This window comes from Varanus komodoensis, unplaced genomic scaffold (assembly GCF_004798865.1).
Source record: "Varanus komodoensis strain SLA01 unplaced genomic scaffold, ASM479886v1 scaffold110, whole genome shotgun sequence".
Taxonomy (NCBI): domain Eukaryota; kingdom Metazoa; phylum Chordata; class Lepidosauria; order Squamata; family Varanidae; genus Varanus; species Varanus komodoensis.
In genome coordinates, this window is record NW_025335318.1 from 255340 (window position 1) to 272042 (window position 16703).

A 16703-nucleotide genomic window follows, 5' to 3' on the forward strand; every position below is an offset into this window, starting at 1 on the left:
GACACCCTCCTAACACATATTGTTGAAGGGAAAATAAGGGGCAATGGAGGTAAATGGGTGTGATTATTATAACTGGGCATGTGGCTGCACCCACTTATGGCATAGAATCAGAATCATAGAATAGTAGAGTTGGAAAGGGCCATGAAGGCCATCAGTCCAACCCCTGTTGTTGCAGGACACCAAGTTACACCACCCCATTCAGATGACTGTCCAGTTTCTTTTTGAATGCCTCTAGTATGGGAGAGCCCACCACCTTTCTAGGCACCTGGTTCCCGTTGTATTGCTCTGACAGTCAGGAAGCTTTTCCTGATAGCTAGCCTGAATCTGGGTTGCCACAACTTGAACTGGTAATATTCTGTGTCCTATGGTTATTCCCATAGAAGGCTCAGCAGGGTGGTCCCCACTCCCTGAACTTGTGCTGTTCCAATGCTTCATGCAGTGTTCCAACTTGGCTTGCCAAGTGACAGTCTGTGAAAACTAGGACTGAAGAGTTCCATTTTTTTCAGGCCCACTCACACCCATCCTGCAACAGGGAAGGACATAATAATTGGAGGTTGACCAGCAGCCAGTTATTGGTGTGGGAAGCTGACTGAATTTGGAGTATCAGCAAAATCCAAGCAAAGGAGGAATGAATAAGCAAAAATAGCCTGTGGGCTCAATTTCTTTTCAATGCATTCTTTCGTCGGAATATGCAGTGTCCAAGCAGGCTACTGTAGAATCTCTCTCCTTCTCCACTTGGCTTTTGCCGTAGAGGAGATGTGCACTGTGATTGAACCTAGGGCCATGGTGAAAGTTTGGTATTTCTATTACTCACACGATACAATTGTGTCAATTATATGATAATGCATCATAATATATTGTGCATTACTGCACAATATGTAACTGACTGCTTTCTATGTAGATCTGCAAATCAGAGATTACTTTGGTACATCAACGAAGCAATTCCTGAGTACGTGTTAGTGATCCTGTAAATCAAACTGAACTCCTTTTCCCATATTTTTCAGAATCTCAGTGTTTTGCTTTAAAACAAATTTCTAATCCTTACTGTGACAGAGAAAAATGTTAAAGATGTGAGTAACTCTCTCAAAAGGAAAGGAGGGGGCAAGACTTACAGTTGTGTTTTAGTAAACATAATACACATTTCTACTAACATGTTAGGAGGTTCCTGGCATTTATTTCACCATATTTACAATACAAAAGTATCATACAGAATTGTGACTGACCAACTCTTTCCAGCAACACATTTGCACACTGGAACAAACCTGCACAGCTGCCACTGCCCCCTGCATGTATTGCTGCCCATGTGAACCACTAATCCTCAGTCACCCAGTCTGCATGTGTTTTCCACCCTCTCTTAATGGCTACTTTCTTGCCAAAAAACTCCAACCCTCTGAATCAGAATAAAGTACGAAAAGTAAGGAAATGCAGGTTCATTCACGCACCTTCCCTTACCAGGTCTACATTACAGTCCTGTTTTGTGTTCTCTCTCCTTGCTTGTATTCAGCTTTTTAGTTTAGGATTGCAGGTGTCACTGAAATAACAACTGGGAATGGCTGAAAACCAAACCAAAACAAACACCGGTAGAAAATAGGGAAATTCACCTCTGTGGTTCCATAAATAATCCTTTCACTAAATGCTTCTTACTTCTTCTAAGTAAAGTCACATGAGGCTTTAAGTACACAACCATTATTTGATAACAATCATAATACCTAGCATTCACTAATTATAACACAATCATTAACTCCTGCTAGTGGCATTCATAAGAAAGGCGCCCACCAGCTATTTTCTAACAAAAGAGGGTCATGGGACTCCTGATAAGAGAATCATACCCGGAGACAAATATTTATACAACCAGTAGAGGTTAATAACCACATTTGTTCCACCTATGGGCCCGTGGAAGCAGAAAATTATTTTTGAGAGTTTATACAGCCATACACAGCTGGGAGTGTTCACTAGAAAAAATGTACATCATAGGAACATGAAGTATTTGTATCTGCTTTATTTAAAAATATCTAGCTCACTATTTCTTTCCACTCTTGAAAGATGCTCAGGAGGTGGAGGGAGAGGTACAATAAATTAACAACTATAAATACTAGTCATAAAAACACAGGCTATCATAGCAAATAATATATGAGTCTTCCCAGTAATATATGAGGTTACAAGGTAGCCTGAGCTTCTGACGTACTGCCCTATTTCACCCACAGAACTTTCCAACAAAGATTCCAGGACTGCTTTATCTATGCCAGTAGAGTTAATGGGCTTAAAGATAATCTGATTAGTTACATTAAATCCATGGTTCTCATGTGTGGTGGGTAAGCCTTTCTAAGGAGGTGCACACATTTGCTGGAAAAACTGCAAGCCCAGCTTGCATTATCTTTGATTTCACCCCCACATGATGCAGAATGGAACTCTTATGAGGAAGGTATGAGTTCTCAACATTACCTTTTCCTCATAATACTAAAGAGGAACAAGGTGCAAAGGAGAAGTGGCAGGAGGGGAGGAATACATACCCTTTCCCATTCCTGCCATTCTGTGCTGCAGACGGTCCCAAGGCGTGGCCTCAAAGGCATATGGCTGAGCTACAACTTAGCAGGTCTTAAGGGTGTTAGGAAAAAAGCATGATGCATTAGTTAAACTATGAGGCCTGAAAGGGTTAAAGATCACTGTGCACCACCAGTTGAATGCAATTATTGTGACTCTGTACAATAGTTTCTTTTGACTCAGTTTATTGGATATCAAGAATCACGAGACCTGTTAAGGGACACAGCATGCAGGCAGAAGAGAGATGGAATAAAGATGGATCCACACTCAAAGATGGCCATATGGGAGGGCCAACAACCCATAGTCAGTTCAGTTAATATGATGAAGTACAGAAGAAGTCGACCCAAAGTTAATTAATATGGGTAATACTGAGACAGTGTGAAAGCTGGACAGTGAAGAAAGCTAACAGGAAGAAAACTGATGTGTTTGAAACATGGTGCTGGAGGAGAGGTTTGCAAATACCCTAGACCAGTAGTGGCGAACCTATGGCATGTGTGCCACAGTGGGCACGGGGAGCCCTCTCTGTTGGCATGCGAGCCAAGTCACACCAGCATCACTCCTGCAGCCGAGCATCGGATAACACTGCACATGGGGGCCATGCACATGCTCGGAAAGGAGTAGTGGTACCAGGTGATGACACCACAAGCCACAACTTATTAGCTGCAACTTGTCTGAGCTTTCAAATGGCCGGTCAGTGTGCTGCCAAGGATATATATATATTTGCTTAGACTGGCTGTGAGTTGTTTTTTCTAAATTAAAACCTCAGTATTCAGGTTTTATTGTAGTGTTGGCACTTTGCGATAAATAAGTGGGTTTTGGGTTGCAGTTGGGGCACTTGGTCTCTAAAAGGTTCGCCATCACTGCGTTAGACTGATGGTGAAAAATGAAAAGATGAAAAATTGAATGGGTCCTGGATCAAATCAAACCAAAACTTTCTAGAAGAAGCCGAGACCATGTGTCAGAGGCAGGGAAGATGCAAACACAAACGTGGCCATCTTCCCCACACGAACACGATCACGGCCATTGTCCCCACTCGAACATGCTCTGACATGTGGTTGCAGTGCGGGAAAGATGGCTGTGATCATGTTCATCACCCAACGCAGAGTCTGCAAATGGAAGCAAAGTTTTGCCAACTTTTTGTTCTCGAACCAGATTGTTCACAAACAGAAGCGTTTGTGAACCGAGGTATTACCGTAGTGAGACATTAACTTAAGGCACAGGAAAACAAAGTCACATGCAGTCATGCTTTTACTGTACTTTATATAATTAGGAGAAAATATTCATTAAACTAAAATGTAGAAGGGAGATCTGCAGAATTGGTGGAAAAGGGTGCACCCATCATACCTCCCACAGTAACGTCATCTTCTATGCCCTCTCCTCATCTCCTTACCCCAGAACCTCCCTTCTCAGCCCCATTCCTTACCTTCCAGGTAATCTCTCAGGGCCAAATTTGATATTCTGGGAACTGCCATGTGTGTGCATCATATGTCTAGCATGGCTCAAATCTCACGGCTGGAGTAAGAGGTCTTGGAAAGTATTCAACAGTGGCCCAGCACCACTGCTAATGTAAACAAATGCATACAAAGCTTAACTAACTTAGTACAACTGTCAGCACAATTATACCAGGGTGATGGAGAAAAGCAATCATTTGCCAACATTTGGTCTTGATGCTCTTTTGGAAGCAAATTGCGATTTTTCCTGCAGGTCCAGAAGAAAACTGTCAGAAAAGATCGAATGGGGGGGACGGTGTTAATGTAAAGGCAGATAAAGTTTTGCTCTCTAATCTGTTCATGCCTGATGTATGTAAGAATAAGGTCCACCTCACCTGCTCTTTTAAATTTAAACAAGGTAGACACAGGAATAGACAAGCATGATGTCCTGTCACATCTGACCACTAACTCAACAATCTCCATTCTACCTCTTGCCTCAAGTGCTAATCGCTCCCACTTTTTTTAAAGGGGGTTCAATATGCTAATTTTTGGTTTGCGCATGTCCTTTCTCGACTGATGTGGTTTAGAATCTAAACCAGCCTATTTAATAATCCTGGAGCTTAACTACTTCACAATCTCACCTCAAGATTCTCCTGCTACTCTTCAGCACCCTGGTTGACAAGCACGGAGGAGTGGTGGTACAACCCTGCTATTTCAGTATTTACTAATAAAAAGTTTAAATTTGATCCTGCAATTGTAGAGACAAAAGTGTACTTGTGTGGGGGGAAATGCAAAGATTTCTTATGGAACAGTAAACAGCAAAACAGAAATATAATTTGACAAGATGCAAAAGTCTGGAGGCAATGTAAGAACCCTGACATCTAATTTCTGGTTGCATAACTTGCTAAGTGGGAACTGTAACTGTGGTGCACATTTAGGATACAGATGATTGGACAGCAGGGTAATTAGCTTTGATAGAAAACACATGTGACTGACAGGCACTGACACAAAACCAGTATTTAAATTATATGAAATGCAAACTAGGAGTACCTCAATTTGGAACATATACTATAGTTAGTTATCTTAGTTCCTAAGTGTAATTCTGAGCAAATAAATATTTTGATCAGGCGCTTCTTTTTAACAAAAATATTCAAAACAGGAATGACTATTTCCTGAAGTGAGTTTCACCAGAAAATATAACAGGCAATTCTTGGTTTATGTATGGGTGGTGAGAAGCTAATGAATGGAAAATTGGCAATTTCCCCCAGAAAAACTTCTTCAGTAAAAGAACTACATAAGAACTGATTTATACACATTATAACCTATATTCACCCACATCTTGCACAGAACAGGGAACTGAAAAAGTAACATTATTATTAGAATTAAGTCCCTGCTATAAAACACATCTTTAGAAATAGTATAGATTATTGTATAGAAATTGTGTAGATTAAAAATGGTCTACCTGACCAAGTCAGCATCCCAAGATTAAATAACTGGGAAGGAAGTTCTTCCTAGTTGTTAAACAAATATTAATTTTCATAGCAAATGTGAAAAGAAGCAATTAAATATATAAATATCTCTTGAACATAAATACTGCATTAATTTTTTAGGCTCATAACTACCTATGTGCAAGAGTGCAACTGTAATAACACTTTCTTTCTTATCCAGTGATTCCTTGCTAGTGTAGAAAACCTGTATCCAAGCTGTAGCTCTCCTGTTCCCAGGTTTACAAAGGCCTTCCCAACAGATCCACAGCTTCCAATACATACATACCCATGCAGAATCTTTTTTTTTCATTAACAGGGAAGTCTACATAAGCAGGAGCCATGTTGAATAGTAAAATTTTAACTGTTAACATTATTGGTTTTATCTGGCCAGGGCGGCTTATTTTATACTGTATTGTGGTATTTTAATTTAATATTTATATTTTTAATTTATATTATAATTATTGTGAGCCGCCCCGAGGCTTCGGCGAATGGGGCGGCATAAAAATGTTTTAATAAATAAATAAATAAAATGTGAATATGTTCTTGATCAGGGCAGCGACTGGCTACAGTGACTAATGAATGTGTCTTCCCAAAGGTTTTCAAACAGACTAGCCCAATGCATGTAATTAATACATTGCTAAATTGTACAGTGCTGCTTAGGAATTAATGTGGCACATGTTCCTGTCCAGTAACACCAGGGGTGGATGAATCATCAAGTTTTGCTTTCTCCCACATTTACATTATTTAAAATCTTAATTTCTTACCATCCTATTTATGAAAAGCTCTACAAAATTTGGCGAGTTGGTATACAAAATAATGAACTGAACAAAATTCTCACCCATTGCTACTGGTGCTGTTGCCAGCATGGAGAGGACCATTTTATACTTGTCCTCCAAGTACCTGTTGAGATGAAGAGCTTGTTTGAAAAAAAAGAGGTGGAAACTCTAATTCAGCACAAAAATACATGTGAATACAAAGGAACTGATGCTCAACGATGAAGAACTAAGCAGTCAAAACTCCACAAGGATTGGGACAGTTTTGCTCTATTTCATAAATGGTTTTGATTTCAGGTTCTTTCTATCCTGCTTACAAAGGAATTTCTGGATTTTGATGAATTCTGAGAGAGAGAGAGAGAGAGAGGGAGGGAGGGAGGGAGGGAGGGAGGACCATACCACATTTTCATCCATCTTTAGACTGTCACATCAGAGAAGATTAAAAGCCCAGTAAAATTAGTACGTGCTATCTTCTCTTCTTCCCATGGCTTAGACATTGTCATATGACATGCCATAAAGCTGCAAACCTTTATGACATGCCAAAAAGCTGGAAAGCTATATATATTCTAATATCAGTACATTCAGTTGTACTGGAATCAGTATGTGTGTGGGAAAGGCTTTACCTAGAGAAATGTACACTAAACAGGATGCAATCGAGCCAATCAGAAATCTTGAACAGTCTGATTCTGCAACCTTGTTTGTGTCTACACATGTCCTCTGTGCTACTTTCTCAAGGCAGGGCGTACATTTATTTGGACTGCAGCTAATGGGTTCAGCTTTTTAAAATCCCAAGATCTAAATCTGTGATAAAACACCAATGCCTCCCAAGTTCAAGAACCATCTGGGTATTCCCTCTTAGTATCTAGGCCTCAAACTGAGCCAAGATCCCTAAGCCTAAATGACCTATGTCCCTTTATACTCAATTCTGTGAAGTTTACACAGATATTACTTTCTAATTGAAATGCCAGTATTATCTAGTTACTTCATGTTCTTTTATTCCAATCCTGCTTCTACAGATACAAATATGAGGCCAAGCCTGCTTGAAACAAAAAGAAGCATACAGGTACAGCTCAATATACAAAGCTGGTCAAATATACAAAGCAAGATCTCTGCCTCAATTTTAAAGTTTCTTTTGAAGTTAGTTAAAAATGTCAGTCCAAAACAGAAGTATCAACCCAACATTTGAAAACAGTTAAACTATGTGCCACATTACCTCCAGAATTTGCAACTCCCAACAAAGTAGGTATGTAGCACCCTCCATATGAAGAGGCTCCATTTTGTCAAAATAAATTAATAAATTAAATAGTTTCAGAGACAGCATAGCAGGACCTCATTAATCTACATGAGAAACAGGTGTCTGATGAGAATGGCTGAACAGTATGGATTAGCAAGTGATTATACAATAAAAGCAAAGGATAAATAAAACTGGATCATTTATTCCATTAATTGAAATGGAATTATCGTAAAATCTGAAATGCTTTACAATATCGTAATAAATGAATGGTTCCAAATGTGGAACAAAAGAAAGACAGTATTGTGATTGGAGTCCATCTCATAACAAAATATTTGAAGAATTTGTTGCTGGATGGAAGGAGGGGGATACAAATTACTAGATGACCAACTGTCTATGGCTAACACCTGGATATTTTTCACCCCATTGTGATCTCTCAAAAATGCCTTGACTCATTATGCTTCAGCAAAAGTAAAATCCTATCATCAGCAAAGACCACACCCAAGAACAAGGTATTTCAGACAGAAAGGAGATTTTCTGATGAAATTATGTAAGGAGGTAGAGTCCAACTTATAATCGACATTACAATGTGAAAGCCTGTTAGAAGCTAAACCGCTAGCATAGACACTTATAATGTATTATAATCCATCACAAGAGGAAAGAACCAGCATGGGCGGCGAGGGGGGGGAGAATACTGGAATTTCAGCATCTGGCTCCATCTAGCTCCATCCATCAACCTTGTGGGAAAATCCTCCGCCACCCCTCTCTCCCTGGGTCATTCCTAGACAAGCCATCAGCCTCCCCATTCAAGAAGGGAAGAAAAGGGACAATAGCTATTCAAGACCCTGCCAGGGTCATGACCTCTCTACCATCAGAACTCCTTAATGACCCCAAACAACAACATTCATAGCAACTGGGAAGGGAGAGGAGGGGAGACACAAAGAACAATTGCTCATTCACACAAGGCAGCTTGGGGTGTGAGGGGACTGCTGCCCATCCTCCACCAAGGCGGTTTCACAACAAGTTATTGTCAGCATTCCTGGTTTCTAAAGAAGCCAGAAGATTCTTCTCTGCCAAAATTGAGCTTAGGATCTTTAAAGATCTAAATTACCACACTCCCAGTCAATAGGGAAATTTTCACAGGCATAATTACTCCACTTTTAATGGGTCTTTAAGTCTCTTTAATCAAGCCTATCTGTTTTCAGGCACAGCAGTTTAAATTGAAGAGGGAATGCCTTGAAATAATAAGACTCCCTTCTGAAGTGTTAGTTCAAGGAAATGTTATCAGAATGAGGCATTCCACGGGCCACTGGGAAGAATATCATGACAAGGAATGTCAAACCTGGCACATCAGCCAGAGATGGCACAGCTACATGAAGCTTTTCCCCTGCCCCGCCCCGCCCAAAAAAAAATGCTATAAAATAGGATGGATAGAAATCAATGATTAAAAAAAAACTTCTAAAAATTAAATCAGATTTTTTACATAAAATGCTTTTTGAGGAAAAATTATCTAAAGATAGCTTTTTATTTAATGTAGTCCAAAGGTTATTCATCATGAAATAGGGATTAGCTTTTAATTATGTGGTATGAAGCTGTATATTCATGCAATGTTTAATTTCTTTGATAAATGAATTCTATTATCCATTTGAAATATCATGCTCTTCCAGAGGTTTCTGTAAGATTATTGGGCAATTTTTCTATCTAGAAGATATTGTCACAGATGCATTTCTGAGAACTGAATTTGTGTGTGCAGAGATCACATGCCTCTTCTTCACAGAAAAAAGTTATAAAATAAACATACAGAGTTGAGAAAAAGACTTTAATCCCACTGTTCCTTTGCAAATTATGTACACAGAATCAACCTGTTACTTCATAAGGACTAAGTTTCAAAAAATTCAATGAAGTTCAATCATTGCTTGGAGTGGAACAAGAGGCTAAGTGTGAGGAGAAAGGGGCAAACAGTAAAAATGAAAGTGAAACCTTTTGAGCAGAATACTCCACAATTCTTTGGATCTTTTTGTGTATAGCCTGAGGTTTATCTTATTATTCTTTCCCTGGTGGAGAAACCCTATAATGGCCGCAGGCTGTAAAAGAGACCCAGTTTGGGAATATTTTAATGAAGTTGCTCTTCCTACAGGTAGGCTAAGTATGCCTGCAAAATGCAAACACCTTGCAATAATTTCATAATTATCTATGATATGTTTCTAATAGCATAACCAACTCAGTAATTTTTAATATAAGACTAATCTGAAAAGTTGTTATTCTAAAAATGAAACCTTAATCTGATTGCAAATATTAAGTTGATACCTGCAAGAATGAGTCTTTATGTAGAACACCATGATTTAAACCAAGTCTTACTGACTAGTGATTTAAACTGATTTAAATCAAATCTACCCTGCTAGAAAAAGTTTTTTAAAAAGAACCTGTGCCTGAGTTTTGCTTTTTCCTCCTCCCTCCGAAACCCTTTTCCTTTTGTGTTGTACCCTTTCGAATGTAAGCAGCAAGGAACTATCTTATTAATCTTTGTAACCCCCCTGGGAGCCTCTTTTGGCTGAAGACTGGGATAAAATACTGCAAATAAATGAATGAATAACAAGACGACTATATGTTTTACAAATTAAAGAAAAACTGGTGCATGTGTTTATACTGTGTATACTTCCAATGTTTCCCATAATACCTGGAAGGCAAAATTTTCCCTTGTCTACAGTGCAAGCCGGAAATACAGGACCTCTTTGAGTATGAGGACCACATGCTACCTTGTGGAAATTCTCAGTGGCCACATTCCAGCAGTAGGTGGGATGGAAGGCAAATAGGTCGGGCCCAAAGTATTTCCCCTACATATTTTAGCTGAAAGCTTTTTCTGCTAAGCCTTAGAAGTATTTCAATGTTTTAGAATACTGCCAAACAATTGGTGGCTGGGGAAAGATGGTGGAAGAAGAGGATAGGATGGGGCCACTTGCAAAACCCCAGAGCGGGGGACTGAGGGCCAGGTTTGACTCCTGAGGCTTGAGGTTCTGTAGCCCTTCAAAAGTACATATGGCAGGAAGCCACAGCCAACCTTGGATGCCAGAAGCATAAATACTTCATATGATGGAGAAAGTTCATCATAAAGGATCTGAATTTGATAATGACTGAGAAAGCAAAACTATGGCATTGTGTTTATTCTGGAATAATCTATGTAGAACAGCTTTCTGCCAGTCCGGTACTCTTCAGATATTTTTGATTGCAACTCCCCATTAACCCCAGCTCACTTGGAGGGCACTTGGTTGTGAATGCTTCTTCAGAAGAGCAAAAAACATGGGGGATGGTCTAAGAGGCCTGGTCTCCCAAGACCTCTAGAAGCAACTTCTGCAGCACTAGTGGGAGTGTGAGGACATGTCACAGGAGAAGGAGCAAGGAAACTGAGAGCAGGGCTGCACCTAACAGTAGCAGCTGTGTTGCTAACTATGCAGAGAGCAACTGAAGCCTCCAAGTATGGAAACGTCAGTCTGTGTCCATCCACCAGCTTCTGCAGGCTTTGTATGGAGCATCCTCAGCCTGTTCAGGGGTATCCAAGAGGAAATATTTCGTCCTATACGGTACCCCAACATAAACACTCTCAGATCCCATCTGCAAGATGGGAACAAAAACGAATCCACAATTGTTGTGAGCACAAGTAAATTCAAGATAAAACACTGCAAATATTAAAAGTACATTATAAGATTAAGAAGAAATAGCTCTCTAGATGGATTCTAAATGAAATGAGTAGAAATTCCATCACTTGCTTATTTCCTCATGCAAAGCAAATGCCTCTCCTAACCCTAGGGACCCTGTCAGCTTGAAGGATTTCTTTTGTTTTTTTCAGTATTCTTCTATAGCCTTTCCTTTTTCCAAGAGCAAAGCAAACATCAATCTCTGCCTGTCTTGGAGCTGACAAAGGGCCATAGACAGACCGGCAGCCTGCCCGGCCCACTTTCTTTCCTGACCCACTGGCTCTAGCGCCAAGTTGGGACAAGGTTAGACTTCAAAATAAGTTGGATTTTGTCTCAGCAAATTCAGCTAGGGAGGTGGAAGGACACAGTGGCGTTATCGCCGTGGCAACCCCTGGAGCAGCTCATACAAGGGCAGCAGGTTTATTCAGAGCAAGGGAGTGAGTTTAGGGAAGAGGCAGGGACTAGAGAACCCAGGCCACCTCCACACAGACAAGGAGCTGGTGTGCATGCTAATTACGCTCACAAGCTCTTCGCAGAGTGCAAACTTCTTCATGGCAGGAATTCCATCACGATGGGAGACCCACATCCACCATATTGTGGGAGTCAGAATGCAAGCATATTGGTACAGCTACGTATTCACGTTTATACAAATATACAGATGGCTACAGCCGCATTTTGGGCTGAGGCATAGCAAAAGCTTTGAAGGGACTCGTACAATTGTTCTATAAGTACACTATTGCTATGAAAAGAGTGAATAGAAATAAATGATTCTCATGGTATGTGCCCATCTCCCCAGTATCAATTTTCCTCTATCCCCAAAGCAAAACAAAGCAAAACTGTAAGATAGCTTTCGTTGTGCTGGTACCATCTGGATGCATTTGACTTCAACTCCCAGCATCCCCCAGCCAGCTATGCTGGGAGTTATAGTCCAACATAGCTGCAGGGCACCAGTTTGAGGACAGCTGTCTTACAGATTAGCAGCCACTGATCATGTTAAGATTGCCATGTGCTGCAGACAAACAGCAGGGGGTGGCTTTCATGATCTTGCTCAGCTGTGAGCTTTCCTGGCTGGTTACTGTTGAAGGCAGACTATTTGGGCCTACTATGCAAGGTTAGTTCTGGGATATTCAGATATAGGAGCATCTGAACCAGTAATGAATGCTTGATAAGTCAGGCAGCAAAATACTCCTAACACTCTTTGTCCCAATGGGCAGCCTCAGAGACAGATTAGGCCTTCTGAATCCAACTCAAGCCCTGTTTGGGTGCTATCTATAAATTCACCCGGAGAGGGTCAGCTGTAGTCCCACTCCCCTCCTAGCATTTTCCATTGCTCTCTACTCACAAAGATGGTTCCCATGCACTTGGGAACACTGGAAAATCAGGGTTCAGAATCGCAGGAAGGGCCTCCATGGATACACGATGCTCCCTTCAGAAAGTCATCTCACCAAGCAGAGGGCAATATGAGGAAGAAGCTGGGTTAGACAGTCCCTCTCCTCTTGTGTTCATTACACATAGGTAAAGAGCATCTTAATAGAGCTCAAGACCTCAACAGCACTTTTCTCTGCTCTTCAGGATGTCTGACACAGCCTCTGTATGCCTTGCCATGCATGTGTGCCCAGGTATATGGATCTCATCACATGGGAGAAAAAAACAGAAGGACTTTGGGATCCACAACAAACAGCATGTACACAGAGCAGATAGGGCACACGTGAGGCGGTGTGCCACTTTAGGGCCTAATAGTTTAATACTATATAACTCTTTTTACAAAACGTTCAAATTAACTACCTCATTAATTCTCCTAACAACCCTATAAAAGCAGACAGGCCATATTAATGCCCCCATATTACAGGGAGCTGAGGCTGACACACAGTGAAATTTATGTACAAAAACATTTTTATATCGTCATTTGGTCCTAATAAGGCCCCCCAAGGCGATTTACCACAATAAAATTGCAATACAATTAAAGAGCATTAAAAACACCAGAGTAAAATAAGTACAACAGAACCCAAAGCCAGCAAGATTAAACCACAATAAAAGCCAGGCAGAATAAAATATCTTAACCACCTGCCTAATGAATAATAAGGAAGAAGGGAGCCTTGGGTCACACTTGTCAATTTCACTCTGAGACAGACCGTGTGGATGTGTTGCTTTTCATACTTATACAAGGCTCTGCAGTGCTTCTTACTCTCTTCAACCCTGATATCCTTCCAGACTGCCAGAGAGGTGCTAGTCCTTCTTGAGGCAGGTAGTTCAAAAAGTGATGGCAGGACTCCTGCCTAACCCTGTGGCAGGATCCAGAGTCCAAGGCACAAAATCCCAATTTGGAGTTCTCACATGGTCACACCTCCTTCCCCTGCCCCCTCACCCTTGACCACTAATGTTTGGGCAGTTTCCTTGCTTTTGCGCAGTTTTCTCCTCCATTCTAAAAGGCTGAAATACTTCTAAGGGTTAGTTAATGGTAGCAAGAACTTGAAGCTAAACACACTGGCATGTGTGATCCTGCCTTTTGCCTTCAACCCTCACACACCACAGGAATGTGGTCCCCAAAAGTGCTTCCAAAATAGAATTTGGCCCTCAGGATTAAAGTGGTTTGACACTTATGGGTACTAACCCAGAGCAAGTGCCATAAGGTACCATCTTGTCCCCAGTACTCTTCAAAATTACACAAAACTGTAGGAAGAGATCTTAGAAGTTTCACATGCTCAGTATGTTGATGATCCCCAATGATCCTACTGCAAAACTGGAGAGACAGTGAATACTCTGAGCTAGTGCGTAGACTTGATAATGGACCGAATGAGGAGTAAATCTAAGGGTCTTCATGGCTGAGTTAATGAAAGCAGATGGAATTGCTGAACTAGAAGCTGGTCATTCCTGGATGATTCCCATTATATTAAGTTGAACTAACTTCAGTTGTTACTTTCAAAAAAAGAGAAAACTCTGACAGGAAAACATACAAGGTAAAACATACTGGTACTCTTCTTGGAGGAGAAGGGGGAAATAACTGATTCAAAACTTAAGAGCAAATATAGAACTACCTGAAGTCTTTAATGACTGATTGCTTACATTTCAGTGCTGTCTTTACTTGTAACTGGGAAAGAAATGTTTGGTAATATTGCCAACATCTGTATGAGCCCTCAAGTTAGGAAACTGACACTACTGCTCTTGCAGTGCCTCTATCTCCTCAAACCCTGGGACCCTAAAATGCTGTAGTACTCACTCTCTCATTCTTGTTGTATATCTCTTCTTCTCCTTAGGTCTGTATCCTTCCCTAAAACATTGTTCCCTGATTGTTTTCTCTGTCTTGGTTTCAATAGGCCTTCCTCACCCTTTTACACTTTCCTCCCTCGCCCAGTTTCAGCCTACCCAATAGACAGTCCATTACACTGTAACAAGAGGCTTTCATTCCTGTATACACCAGTGGTGGCCTGATTCACCTGCTATCCCCTCCCAGCTCCTCTCTGGATCCAACAGCTTCACCTCTTCTTGACGTGAGCTCACTGGCAACAGCAAACAGGGATTCCCAGCCAAGGAAGTTGATGGCTTTCCCAGGGTATTTTCCTCTTGTCAGCAAAGACAGCTCCCTACTTATACTTGATTATTTTTAATCCTGAGACTGCAATTGCTTCATTGAAGTTATTTCAGAAACATTTCACCTAGAGGCATCAAGCCCTTGGTAAAATCCTTTATTCACTGTACTGAAGGAGACACCCAGTAGCAGTATCATTGGAGCACCACCCACATCTCCACCAGTGTTTCCAAACCACAGTCTCTGCTGATCTTTATGACTCTACAGTTTTCCATTAAGTATCACACCGGTGTTCACTAGTTTACTTTTGACCTTCTGGATTTTTTCTGGCAGGTTTCATGCAGGCTCTAAATATGTCTAACAATTATTTTGAGAAGAGCAAGTAATTCACTTGCACCTACACAAAGACACATATGCCTTAAAAACTATTTTTATTGCAAAGCCATAGGCCCTGTACAAACCTAGGGTGATGTAGGATTAGCACCCTCAGACAGCACCCACAGGATCATTTCACTTGGGCATCACATAAAGAATGTTTTAACTGTGCTGTCCTACTCACAATCTACATCCACCCAGCTTAACAGTATATTTCTCCCTGCTTTTCAATCAAAGCTTAACATTTATTTTTTTATTAAAAGCTTTTATAGACCGTCCCATTACTAACAAGAGAGATGGTGTGTGTGATCATTTATTCCAGATTTGATAAAATGTAGTACAAGAATTTTGGGCAGACTGATGTACCACTCCTAATTGTTAAGTTGCTGGCTTGACTTGTTGCTTGTGCTTATTATGACCCCCCCACACACACACACAGAAACAATCAGCAAAAAGTTTCATTATTTCCCATCTTATCCTTCCCATCTTAACCTTAGCCCACATTCCTCTCCTTACATGTGAAGTGAGAATCCCATGTTTTCTCTTCTGAGATACTTTGAGGCAAATGCAGTCGATGCATGTTTAATCAGAAATGCCTGCTGAATCCAGTAAAGCTTACTCTTGAGTAAATGTAATGTCAATGTTGCCATTGACATTTCAGTCACATACTTCCTCTTTGCAGGTGTGCAAGCACCTGGTAGCTCAGTCACATTAACAAAACTGTTCAAGAATGAACACAGGCACTTTGGGCTCAGAAGATCAATGGGGTGTGCTGTACGGAAGAAACCAATTTGCTGGCACACTTAAGCAAAGAAACCATTCAGCCTAAGAAAAGAACTATTCTTTTGCCAGGTCTCATATTTGTCTTCACTGTCCTCCTACTGCAGGTTTCAGGACCTGTATCACGTCAGGCACACCAACATGCAATTCCTCTCTTGGCTTGGAAAGCGTTATTTTGGTCGCTCTACCTGCCTCTGTCCCATCCCATCTTCCCGTCCCCATCTCAGAACTCCCCAAACTGCCAGTCTTTGAAAAATTCTGCCACTGGGAGACTGTTCCCACAATTGATCTATTATTTATTTTTTTGCACGTCTCCCCATTTTAGGGTTTTGCTTCTCAGTGTAGCCTTTGCTACGTGAAGAAGCCGAGGAAGGGGTGGGTGGAATGACATATGATCAGGGAGAAGGGACCCGGTCGCTTCCAACGTGGTAGGGTCGGCGCGGAGAAGACAACGCACGGACACACTCACCAGTGTCCTGGCGGAACTGGTGCATAGATTGCAGATCGATGATATACGGCGAGAGGCGATTGTCCACCTGTCCTAGGACCACGCTTCCCCCGGTTCTCGGCCCGGCTCGGATCACCGCCTCGATGTGGTGGCTCACTGCCGGGCTGTAGGGTCTCCAGCGACCGTGTTCGTTCAGCCATTCCCAAACCACGACGGCGGAAGCCAGCAGCATATTTTTAGCAATCTCCTCCAAGAAAACCAGCGCTCCAGATCCCGAGCAGCGAATGGAGCCCCCTCTCGTCTGCTCAATGTCCGATCGGTCTCATCTACCCCCTTTAAACTCTGCAACGTCACGGCCACTGGCTGGTTGGCTGCTCCTTGGATCAGTTCCAGATTTTGTTCTTTTGAAAATTATTTCTC

General features: G+C 41.3%; 1 protein-coding gene across 1 annotated transcript in view; it reads right to left on the reverse strand.

Annotated features, from left to right (window-relative positions):
- DTX4 (deltex E3 ubiquitin ligase 4) overlaps nt 1-16697 on the reverse strand; it is a 39317-nt gene extending 22620 nt beyond the window's left edge. The window contains exon 1 of the mRNA XM_044420788.1: nt 16305-16697. Within this exon, the coding sequence (XP_044276723.1) occupies nt 16305-16515 (211 nt within the window). The 5' untranslated portion in view covers nt 16516-16697. The remainder of the gene's footprint in view (nt 1-16304) is intronic.
- Nucleotides 16698-16703: the final 6 nt, after the last annotated feature.